The 11,861-nt window shown below is 45.1% G+C and overlaps 1 protein-coding gene across 3 annotated transcripts in view; it reads left to right on the top strand.

Annotated features, from left to right (window-relative positions):
• Nucleotides 1-4,348: 4,348 nt before the first annotated feature.
• eya4 (EYA transcriptional coactivator and phosphatase 4) overlaps nucleotides 4,349-11,861 on the top strand; it is a 37,746-nt gene continuing 30,233 nt past the window's right edge. For all 3 annotated transcript variants that reach the window (XM_078289758.1, XM_071916059.2, XM_071916050.2), the window contains exon 1: nucleotides 4,349-4,410. In XM_078289758.1, coding sequence (XP_078145884.1) covers nucleotides 4,378-4,410 — 33 coding nt within the window. In that variant the 5' untranslated portion in view covers nucleotides 4,349-4,377. The remainder of the gene's footprint in view (nucleotides 4,411-11,861) is intronic.

Raw genomic sequence — 11,861 nt, 5'->3', positions numbered from 1 at the left:
TGTAGATTAGAGCTGTTAATTTTGAGGATCATTTCCAACTCGATCACTGTAATTGTTATTGACTTTGAAGCCGTGTGGCCAACTCATTTAAGGTGAATGATTTCTGAAATTATGAACAAAAGCAGTGTGTCCTAATTTAAAACCTGTCTAGGCTTTAAAATCATACCTATACCGTCTTTGCATATAGCTTATGTCAACAAATTATAAACAGTTTATTTTTCACAAATCACATTGACAGTATTATTTGTGTAAAATATTTTAGCGGTAAATAAATTATCTTTTCCTTTACTAAGTCTTTACCCAAAACATGAAATTTTAAATTGAAGTCTATGTCCGTTTTCACGTCTGCTGGAGCCCATCCAACATCAGGACCTAATAGGCAGAGTGAACCCACCTAACTCAGTTTATACGCCTATTTATTTGCGGGAATGAGTTTACCCATCTTTTTATATTGACAAAAAAAAATCTTCATGAGGTAAATTCATGGCACACATCATAGTAAGGAGGCCCTAGTAAGTAATGTAGGTTATATCAAGATAGGGGTCTTCTAAGGAAACACAACTTAAATCAATGATTGTCTGACAACATAATTGACTTTTGTTTATAATGGTGGTTGTTTGCCTTATGATGATCATTGGCTGGAAGTCAGAGTTTACCACCTTTTTATTTACACTTCATCACTGGACGCAGGAATTTCTCCCCTCACTGCCCCCAAAGTGCGCTGCCCGCATCCGTCAGTGTGGCCACGGTTTCTCTCCATCTCTCCCCTCATCCCACGTGGAGTTTGTGTTTATATTTGATATGTAGGAAATGGGAATCTTATACCACGGCCGGGCTCTAAGGGCTTGAATGGCCCCTGGCTATTGGCCTGCCCCTAACAACATGACAAGTTACGCACCGACTCAAAATCTGATAGGCCTACTGCGCCGTAATCCATACAGATTAGATTTCACATTAAGGACTCATACTTAACCAGCACGCATTCATGCCCAAGAGATGGGGTTTGATTTGTTGAGATTTTGGAAAATGACAAGTCCTGCATGTCCAGATGCTGGAGATGAATTATTGTTCTGGGCTTTGTGACTGGCCTTTTATTTCAATCAGAAATTCCAGCTCGGCCATTTAGAATAAAAGTCTATACAGCCTGAACTGGAAACAGTCGGCTTTGCAATTATGATGTCTGAGGAGAATATTATGCCACGTTGTGGGGCTTGACATCCACCAACTGTCTCATCACAAATTAATTTGCTTGGAAGCAGCAAGTTGCTTGTATTAACCTAAATTAAACTATCCTTAAATATTGCTTTTTATTGGTTTATGTGCATCTAATCTTAATTTATATAGTATATCATAGTATGAGAGAGGGCACATTTTTTTCCTGGTTAATTCTGAACATAAATAGCTATAAACTCGGTTATTTTGGTACTTGTTGTCTGTTTAGGTCTTATTGTTTATTTTATTTTGGCAAGACAATTATATGGAATGGTAATCAAGTAAATCCTGTTACTGAACAAAGGTGCCGGCATGATCGTTTTGGATTTGAGATGGATGCATGATGCCAAACTTTATTTAACTAAGATTTAATTTACTGTGCTCTACTCAATAATAATAATAATAATAATAATAATAATAAAATGCTTCACATTCTCGCATAATAATTCGCATTTAATTCTTGCACACATATTTCTGGTAAAATACTACAAGACATTTTTCATTACTGATAATTGCGCGCAGCATTTGCTGAGCTGCACAAATGAAACTGGCCTCAGTATTGCTGCTGAAAATATAAACGGGCCCAGTGAAACTCCTGTAAGGTCTTCAGGAGATTAGGAGACACACTGGCACTGCAGCTCGGCATTTAGAGGAGCGTGTTATTCTGCACCTCCCATGTGACAGAACGCTTGGAAAGATGTTTCTGTTAAAAAAGAAAAGTGTCATTTTTTAAAATCGATATCCTGTCCATAAGCGTTACGTCAATTTTAATATGTGCCTTTTTGTCCAGCCATGCCGTCTGAGTGCAGGCGGTGTTGATGGGCAGGCATCATGCGGTTTGTTCAACATCCTCCTCTCTTCGGCTTTTATAGCGTGAAATTACCACAGTGGAGATGTGTAGCCCACTTTCTGCCCCACGCCTCGGTCCCGTATGTGTTTCTTCTATGTCGCTGTCAATAGGCAGAGTGAGAAATATAATTCTCTCTTCTGGGATCGTGAAGGAAATGGCAGGCATTATCGATTCTCTGCGGTGTCAGGTGACTTGCTCGATGGTTTGAGGGCCGCGCGGGGCAGAGATGTATGGGAAATAAAATTAAAAAAAGTGGGTAAACTAGTCGGTGATCATCATAAGACAAAAAAACAAAACAAAAAATAAGTATACTTTCAGAATAGCATTCATTCCCCCTTTTAAAGGCCTTATCTTCACATAGCTTGCATCAGTTTGACACTACCTACCATTAATATACCTTAATATACCCTATTTAATATACCTTTTAATAAAGATGTCTGCCTGAAAAGGTGGACAAACTCTTTCCCACAAATAAAATGGTGGGTATAAACTTGACTTTAGGTGGGTTTACCCTCCACTGCGTCCCTGCTGGAGAGAAAAAGCACGAAGGGGAGATTGAACCACAATCAGATAGCACGGGATGCCCTGGTAAAGCTGCTTCTGTCCTCCACAGAGGTGAGAGAGGGTGAGAGAGAGGGAGAGAGAGGGAGAGAGAGGGAGAGAGAGGGAGAGGGAGCGAGAGGCTTGGGCACAAATCAATTCGCCTGAGAGACGCATTATTGTCTTCGGTTTCAGGCGAGGAGGAGCTGAACGCTATGAAAAATTAAAAGGATGCCAGTTAGTTTAACAGACCGAGCCAGAAAACTCCACACACACACACACATACACACACACAGAGACACAGCTATGTGTGTGTGTGTGTGTGTGTGTGCCTGTGCCTTGGAAAAAGGTAAAGGTGTCCTGGTTGTTCTTCTGTTAATACTCATGTGTGTTCTGCGGCAAACTTAAGACTATTTTGGCATTTAGAAGGCCAGTGATCGGTCTTGCAGTATTGGAGCTTATGGAAAGTTCCCTACTGTCTTCTGTTTCAACGCCACACACACACACACACACACACACACACACACACATCTTCTGATATTGCGGTTCTGAGGCAGACTTTGGCAAACAACAAAACTTCCAAGGCCGACTAAATTATTCAATTGCCTGAAAATAACACAATGCCTTTGCAGCTCATTCCTGCCCAAAGTGCAGTTTAATAATTGTGAGAAAAAGGTTTGATTTAAGCTAATTACATTGAAGTTTAATCACGCAATTGTGATAACATTATGAAATACTGATTTACTCATAGTATGAGAAAAAATCGCTGGCATACTGGAAATGATTCGATGGCATCCCAGTGTGCCTCACCACACCTGCTGGGAACCACAGATCTAATGACCGGGATGGACCACTGTGTGTGTGTGTGTTTGCACCCATGTTCGTGTCTGCTATTCTTTTGTCCAACATTCAAGTCTTTCTGAAGGCTTATGTAGCAGAGAGGAGGAGAGGAGTCGTCTCATGGCGTTCTGTTGGGATGATTGCGTTGCTTTCTGGCTCTGCCTGCCTTTCTTTCAGCTGGGCTTTTGTTGCAGTGCCTCCTCCCACTCTCATGACAGTAGCAAAAAGCACAGAGGCACCAACCGAGAACATCATTTCTGTTCTTTCATTATTACTAAAATCCCTCATCTTAATCCCTCATTTGTCCTTAACCATTGCAGCGTCGGCCCGAGCCTCTGCCCCAACCTGTCTCCTGTCTGGCATTAACAGGGTCACTCGCTGTCTTCGTGTGCTAGCCAGACTCTGTGTCTGTGTCCCCGGCCAGCCAACCAGCCGTATTATTTACACTTCTCCCTTTTCATTGTTGATATTTACTTCTGCAATTATCTCTCCACTTCACCCTGGGCTGAAGATGATATGCTGAAGTTAACGCTGCCGCTTCCCTCCCCCGGTCTCCTGTTGCTCACACATAAACACACCGGCAGGCCGTCTAACACGCACACACGCACACACGCACACACGGTCACGCATGTAGAAAGGTATGAATATGCCGTTAGGCGGAAGGTTTCGTCCAAATCCCCTCACACTATTACGAGTGCATTTTTCGTATGAATGACTCAAGTGGAGGTTGAATCCGTTTCTAGCATGCTCTAACCTGTGAGCTCACCAAATTATTCACAAAATTAAGTTGGAAGCACACACACTGTATGCATCTGATCATTCACTAGAAAAAAAAGTGATTTGATTGAATTTTCTTCTTCTATCTCCATTGACGCAATTGTTATTTTCTCTTTTTTTGTCCCCCAGGTGTCTAGTGGATCCCAACCAACGAAGCCATGGAGGCCTCACAGGACCTCAGCGAACAGATGGTGGGTTGAACGCTACTGTATGTGTGTGTGTGTGTGTGTGTGTGTGTGTGTGGGTGGGTGTGTGTGTGTGTGGGTGCGTGGGTGGGTGAGCATGCATGGGCTGCGCTGTATTGGCCACACAAGTTTGGGGTACAGGGCGCATTGGAGAGATGTATGTGTGTGTGTGTGTGTGTGTGTGTGTGTGTGTGCGTGTGTGTGTGTCTTCTAACACACAACAGATGTGGTTCAGTGAGTGTACAGTAACCATATGGCAACAGTCAGAGTGAATGCGACTTCATTAGAAACAATGTCGGACGTAGACATCTAGTTAGGGACTGTGTGTGTGTGTGTGTGTGTGTGTGAGCATAGGTGTGCATGTGTATATACTGTAGGTTAATCTTAATTAGGTATTGATGACTGTACTTTTGTTTTAAAACCTTTATAAATACAGAACGACTGGATGATTCCCATATGAATGCCTATATTTAAACTAGGTCTCCTCTAACTCTCCCACACCTTTCAGACTTCAGCACACACACGTACAGATGAGCACACACACACACACACACACACACACACACACACACACACACAGCCTGAAGGTTTGTTAGTGTCTCAGGACAGCAGGCCGTCTCTGCGTCACGTCAGCGCAGCGTCCCAGTTCTGCTTGTTTAAAGATCAGGCCGTATTGTTGGGAAAATGATTTTGGCGGCGAGCGAGGCCCACTCGCATTTCAAAGTCGTTAGTCAGCCACCAGAACAGGTGTAATTTCATCTCCTCCTCCTCCTCCATCAAGCTTGGCTCTCTCTCTCTCTCGCTCTGTCTCTCTCTCTCTCTCTCGCTCTGTCTCTCTCTCTGACCTGCCAGCCTCGATAGTAACAATAGAGCGAAGTGGGACAGAGCACATGAAATATGTTGTTTTTCCACACTTTTTGTGTTGCTCTGTCAGACTCGCCCTGGTTTAGATTACCGGCTGACCCCATGCAGCACTGTCACTCTCACACATTCGTACACATCCAGGCAAACACGCACAACCACGCTGAGAGAGAAAGAAAGAAAGAAAGAAAGAAAGAAGATGTAATGGAAGAAAAAGTAAAGAAAGAAAGAGAGAGAGCACAAGACAGAAAGGTAGAGAGAGGCATCCATCTTGTCCTACTGCCATCCAAATATCAAATATTGATGTGCATATTCCACAATTACTTCACCTGCTTTAAATAGGGCAGTGATATCATTTATAATGTGAATTTGAGCTGGGGCTCAAAGACATTGATTAATTGTTCAGGTTGGAAATGAGAGCTCAGAGCAAGGACAGAGATTTTAATCATACCACACAGCGCTATACATTTTGGGTTGAGATTTGTGACTCCTGGAAATTTTGGTTTATACCTTTATTTGGTAGATAAGTTTCAGTATACGTTTATAAAGCAGGGAATGATGAATTGACATTATTTTGTTGTTGTTTATATCAGAATATTTCAGATCGCTATGACATTCTTAATCCAAAAAAGGTGATTACTAGTCAAGTTACGTTGTAGCTGGTGTGATTGGAATGCCGTTTGCAGTTTGCCACATTCATGCATTCATGATTTGGTTACAGTTAAATTACAAATTCAGTTTACAAATTACAGTTTTCACAAATTAATTTTAACCGAACATAATTTGTAGTTAAAATTCATTTATTTTGAAATTATTTGTACCATAATATCCAAACTGCAAGTGGCTAATTCTTTCTCCGCATTGCTTCATTGAAATAGGTGTGTCTCCGTTAACCAAGAAAACCCTGCAGACCTCACACACAAGGTTTAGGGGAGTTGTCTGTTGATACCTGATACCCCCACCCCCCCCTTTACCCTTTAAACCCTCATCCCCTTCTACCTCCACCCCACCCCTTTCCCACCACATCCATCCCCCGTCATCTGGGTTATGGTCAGGCGTCCTCTCTGGCCGCCTGCCTGCCGAGGGCCAGCCTGCCGTCTGGGGTCCTGAGGGAGCGCTAGAAGGAGCCTGAGGCAGGGCCAGAAGGGGTTAGCCCATAATACTACTTTTAGCCTGTTTAGCTGTCCAACTCCACCTGTTGTCGTGTACTCGTATAGCTGTGGAAAATAGGCGATAGGTGTTTTTTAATTGGGTTTTAGTCAGAGTGACGCTTGGTGAGATAATGTATGATGAGGAGTAGCGAGGAGACAACGACACTCTTGGCGTTTTCAAAGAAGCATTTATCAAACTTTTTATTATGAATTTAGGGAACAAATCGTAAGCGTGGATCTGTGTAATCCTAAAGCAGATATTTGTGCTTGAGTGTTTGAGTACACACACACACGCACACACACAAACACACACACGCACACACAGTCCCACCATGCCTCTTGATCCGACAGAGGCCTGATTGAAGTCTCCAGTCTGTCGGCTAGTCTAGAGAAGCAGGGAGGAAGCAGGGGGAGAGGGGGGAGGAGCGGCGGTGTTTGGTGACCCCAGGGAGCCTCGCTGGATTTTAATGTATGGCCACCAGAAGAAAAAAGGGAGAGAGATGGAGGAGGAGGGGGGAAAAAAAGGATGAAAAAAGAGGGGAAAAAAGGTTCTTTTAGCCTCAGCCTTTTCCTCTGGTGCGCTGGGAGAGGCCCTGAGTATGGCAACTGTCCCAGTGTGTGTGTGTGTGTGTGAGAGAGAAAGAGAGAAATGGAGAGAGGGAGAGAGAGAGAGAGAGAGACCATAGACCAAGTTAGAGGAGGAAGGGGGTCAGGTTGCACCCCTCTTTCACCCCTACAACCCCATACAGACACACTCACACAAACTTACACACAGCAGCAGTAGCTAAATACGAGCAGGGCCCAACCCTGATTGCCAAGATTGCGTTGGCGTCATAGACAGTCGTTTCAAAATCTGCCCGGCGACAAGGCATGTGGACAGATCACAGGAGTGTGGAGTGTAACAGCTACCCCCCTGGCATCCCTCGAGTAGGCTGGCATCCTGGTTGTGGCACCGAGGTGCACTTCAATTTCAGCTTAGTGTACAGTGATTCTTGTAAGATTTATGTTTGGTTGACAGCCGAGCGTTACTGAGAGAGTCTGTCTTTCAGACTCTGTTGTAGTCGCCTGAACTGCACTGAATGTGCAAAATATTACGGACACTTTTACTCTTTTCATGACCTACACTGATGAGGTGAATCCAGCCATTATCCCGTATTGATTTCCCTTATTAAATCTGTACCAGTCACAAAGGAGGAGGTGTAGATAAAGAGAAGCAGACGAGTTAGAGAAGGGCTTTTAAGCTTTGGTACAATCGAGATGTGGATTGTGAATTGTGAAAGAGGCTGCAAGTCAGTATAGGAAGACGTCTCTAATATTTTGTACATTTAGTGTGTATTGTTTGCTGGAGCAGAGTGACTTTCCTAGATGTTAGCAATGTATAGAAATGATCTACAATATATGTGAATTGGCTCATTTCTGTCTTTTGATGCTGAAACTGAATGAAACTGAGTGAATTCAGCCAGACTGAAAGAGTAAAGCACCTTCTCTGTTCATGTGAAAAATGGAAAAGAACTTCTATATCCTGTCGATTTTGACGTTACTTGAAAAAAGGTGTCATTTAAGACGCTTGCAAAGACTTTCAGCAAAACCCGTTCAGTTCTTGCCTCGGGTTCAGCCAATTCATAACTCATAATAAGATAGTGGAGTGTGTGTGCGCCTGGCTAGGTGTGGGGTCAGCGGGTCACAGACAGCCTCTAAGCCCGGTCCCAGTCTGACAGAGTCAAAGCCCCCAAACAGACTGGAGAATCCATCTAGAAACCCCGAGCAACCAGCGTGGGCTTTCTAGAAGAACACACCAGACAGGAAACCACACAATCTATGTGCGCACGAGTGTGTGCTTGTGTGTGTGTGTGTGTGTGTAGGTGTTTCTTTCTCTGTTATAGACATACGCTATGCTTTCTGTGGTGTGGGATGGCTGAGGTCATCTGAGTGGAGATTGTCTCATTTTGTGACTATGCTAGTTTAATGGAAGTCAAACAGACACACAGACACAACAGAGTATTTCATTCACTCTTGGTAAACGATATTCAAGTCAAGAATACTGACTGTTATGATTATGATGTTCTATTTCTCTCTACTCTACATTTTCATACACTACCAGTTAAAAGTTTGGACACACCTGATTGAATGTACTATGTTTTTCATTATCTTAAAGCCATTTTGATCTAAAGGCTTATGCTTAAAGGCTTGAAATACGTTTCTTAGACAAATATAAATAGTGATGTTGATGCCTATGTATGAATTTCTTTGCAAAGCCTTTGCCTTTCCATCAAGGCAAAGGGCGGCTGCTTTAAAGAATCTAAAATATAAGATAGTTTTGATTTGTTTAACAATTTTTTTGGTCACTGCATAATTCCATTTGTGTTATTTCACAGTTTTGATGTCTTTACTATTACTTTACTATTGAATCTTCAAGAAAACACCAACAACAACACAAAAAAAACCACATTGCATGACCATAAGTCCCCGCTAAAATAGTTTTGCTTTTGTTCCCAGCAACTTCCTTAAATAAACTCCCTGACAGCACAGCCCACCTTTTGCTCGGCCTGGCTGTCTGGCCAAACACTCATCTGCCATTGGTTAAAAAAAAAAAAAAAAAAAGGAGCGTATTTCCTCATTTTGCTGGGAAGGAAATGAAATTGCAACAGTTGTGCTTTGGTTGCGGAGGAACCTGCCTGCCCTGCCTGCCGCGAGAACTTCCTCTGCTGCTCTATCGGGAGATTGGGTTTCTCTGTGCGCCGAACAGCCAGGGAGGCAGCAGAGGGGTCGCCGAGGCCAGATGCTCTCTGTACAGTACGCTCATTACTTTATAGCTTCACCGCGCTCGCAGACCTGGACCGCATCTGTACGCGAGATGATTGTCTCGATTCAACTCGCCAGGCCGCCCGAATAACCTTAAAAGCCACAGCACCGCATGCGCTGTAATGACACAAACGAAGCACGCCGTGAGCTTTCAAATACACCTTGAAAGCATCTCACATATGTATTCTTTTTCCCCCCCAAGTCCGCGTCAGTCTGTGTTAGATTTATTGGATGGTTTGCATTCACCGAAGGCGTCCTGTTTCAGAGGGTAATGAAGGAAATCCACTCGTTTCTTTTTCAGAAGCCATTCCGAATTATTCGTTTTTCTATTTAATACTTTGTGTCGCGCGGTGGAAGTCGGGGCGGGAAAGTGAGGTGAGAGATGTGTGACCGCCACATGTGAGGCTGCGCAGTGGCGGAAGGTTTCCTAAGCAAGCGCATTAGTCCGCTCAACCACTGTGTAGGACGTAGGTTTGAACTTGATCCATTCAGTGTTGATGTCCAGAGAGACACTTTCTAGAGAGCAATGTATTTCCTCTGTCTCTGATTCTCTCTGTCTGTCTGTCTCTCTGTCTGTCTGTCTGTCTGTCTGCCTGTCCCACCTTCTCTTTCTCCGTCGGCCTGCCTGTCTCTCCGCCTCTCCGTGTCTCTCCGGACAGAGTGATGATTCAGGGCCTATTGTGGAGGCAGCAATCCGATACAGAGCCAGCCAGAGAGAGAGAAGGAGGGGGGGGGGGGGGAAGAGTGGAGAGAGAGGAGGGGATGAGAAGCAGAAGGGATTATGGGTATTCTCGAAGCCAGGTCCGTGTGCTGTCTGGAGCCGCAGGCGCCTTGGCACCCCTGTGTGTCCTCTGCTTTACCTGTTGCTCTCCTTCTCTCATTTGGCCCATGGTCTCTTTTTCTTTCTCTCTCCTTTGTCTGCCTTTCTCTATCTCTATCTCTATCTTTGCCCACCCCCCCCCCCCCCCCCCCTCCCTTTCTTTGACTGTCCCTTTTTTTTTTTACTATCCGCCCTTCCCTCTTTCTTTTTTCACACTTACATGCGTCGTCCTCCTCCTCTCCCTCGCTCGCTCGGTCCGTCTCGCTTTCTTTTCGGACATATGGTGTTTTGGAGTGATTTTTATTAGGAAGACGATACGAAGTGTTTCGAGGGCTGGTAGGATGGAGCAGCCAGTGACTTTTTGAGACGTTCAACTCCTGTTCGCCGCCTGTGGCGTGTGGGGCAGCAGTAACTTTTAATAAACTCTCATATATATTGAATCTGAGAGCAGATGGCATGTGAGCGTATGAGCGCTGTCTGCTGAGTGTCTGTCTCTTTCCACACACACACACACACACACACACATGCATTCACGGTCCCTGTCGTTTTTTTAGGATATCTACCTTATGTTGCACCTCTCACATGCACACCCCTACATGCATGTGGACACACACACACACACACACACACACATACCCTGTGATGTCATGAGCAGCATTATTTAACAGGCAGCTGGGAAGCCATTCATCATTTAATTAAAAGCGTCTGAAAGGGATCTGAGGCCTAATGAGATTAGCTTTAATTATTGATGCTGCTGCTGCCACGGACACACACTTACACACACACACGGGCACGCAAACAGGCGCACACACACACACACACACACGTGCGTACACGCAGTTATGACCGCGGACACTCAGACAGAAATGGAGAAAGACACACAGACATTCATTCTCTCACATGCACTGAAGCACGCACACTCTGTCTTAACGTGCACACACACACACACACACACACACACACACACACACTTTCTGCCTTTTTTCTCACTCCTTCTCCCTCTTACCTGCTCTTTTCTCTCATTCTCTCTCTCTTCCTCTCTCAGTCACACACACACACACACACACACACACACACCTCATTGATTTCTCTTCACGGTGGGATGTGGCGGTGCTCGGGGGGCGGGGGCGGAGGGGGGCTGCGGTATGGGGACCGGGCGGGGGGTGCGGTAGCTGCGGTCGGGTCGGGGGACGGGGGAGGAGTGGGGGAGTCGGGGGGGAGGAGGGGGGGGGGGGGGGGGGGGGGGGGGGGGGGGTCGGTGTCGTGTTTCTTCAGGTCCCACACAGCAGCGGAGGGGAGGGGAGGGGAGGGGAGGGGAGGGGAGGGGGGAGCTCTACCCCCGTTCTACTCCAAGCACTCTACTCTCCATACGCCGCCACAGAGTTTAATGCCTCCATACCACATGTACTTTACATATATGCCAGATCTGTATCGTATATACCGTCACAAGTTATAATGGTTTGACGACTGAGCGGTGGCTACACGTGCGCTGCGACCCACACATCTGGTTGGGAGTCATGTATTGCGTTGGCTCGTTCAAATCAGTTCTGTTTTTATCTGAGCCAGCGTCTGTCGGACTCACTTTGACAAATTTCCTCACCTTGAGAATATGGAGCTGTGTGTTCATTAGTGTTTGTGTGCTACTGAGAGAGTGTAACAGTGCATGTGCGTGCTTAGGTGTGTGTGTGAGTGTGTTGTGTGTGCATGCTTGCATACGTGTGCCTGGTCAGCCATGGACTGGTTTAGGTTTCCCCCAGTTGTTTTTTTAATCACTCTCATCAGATTAGCTGAGCAGGGGCAGTCGAGGCCAAACGCTCCACAAT

This window comes from Centroberyx gerrardi, chromosome 18, assembly GCF_048128805.1.
Source record: "Centroberyx gerrardi isolate f3 chromosome 18, fCenGer3.hap1.cur.20231027, whole genome shotgun sequence".
NCBI classification, from domain to species: Eukaryota; Metazoa; Chordata; class Actinopteri; order Beryciformes; family Berycidae; genus Centroberyx; species Centroberyx gerrardi.
Note: the sequence above shows the minus strand (reverse complement) of the source record. Positions and strands in the feature narration are given on the sequence as shown.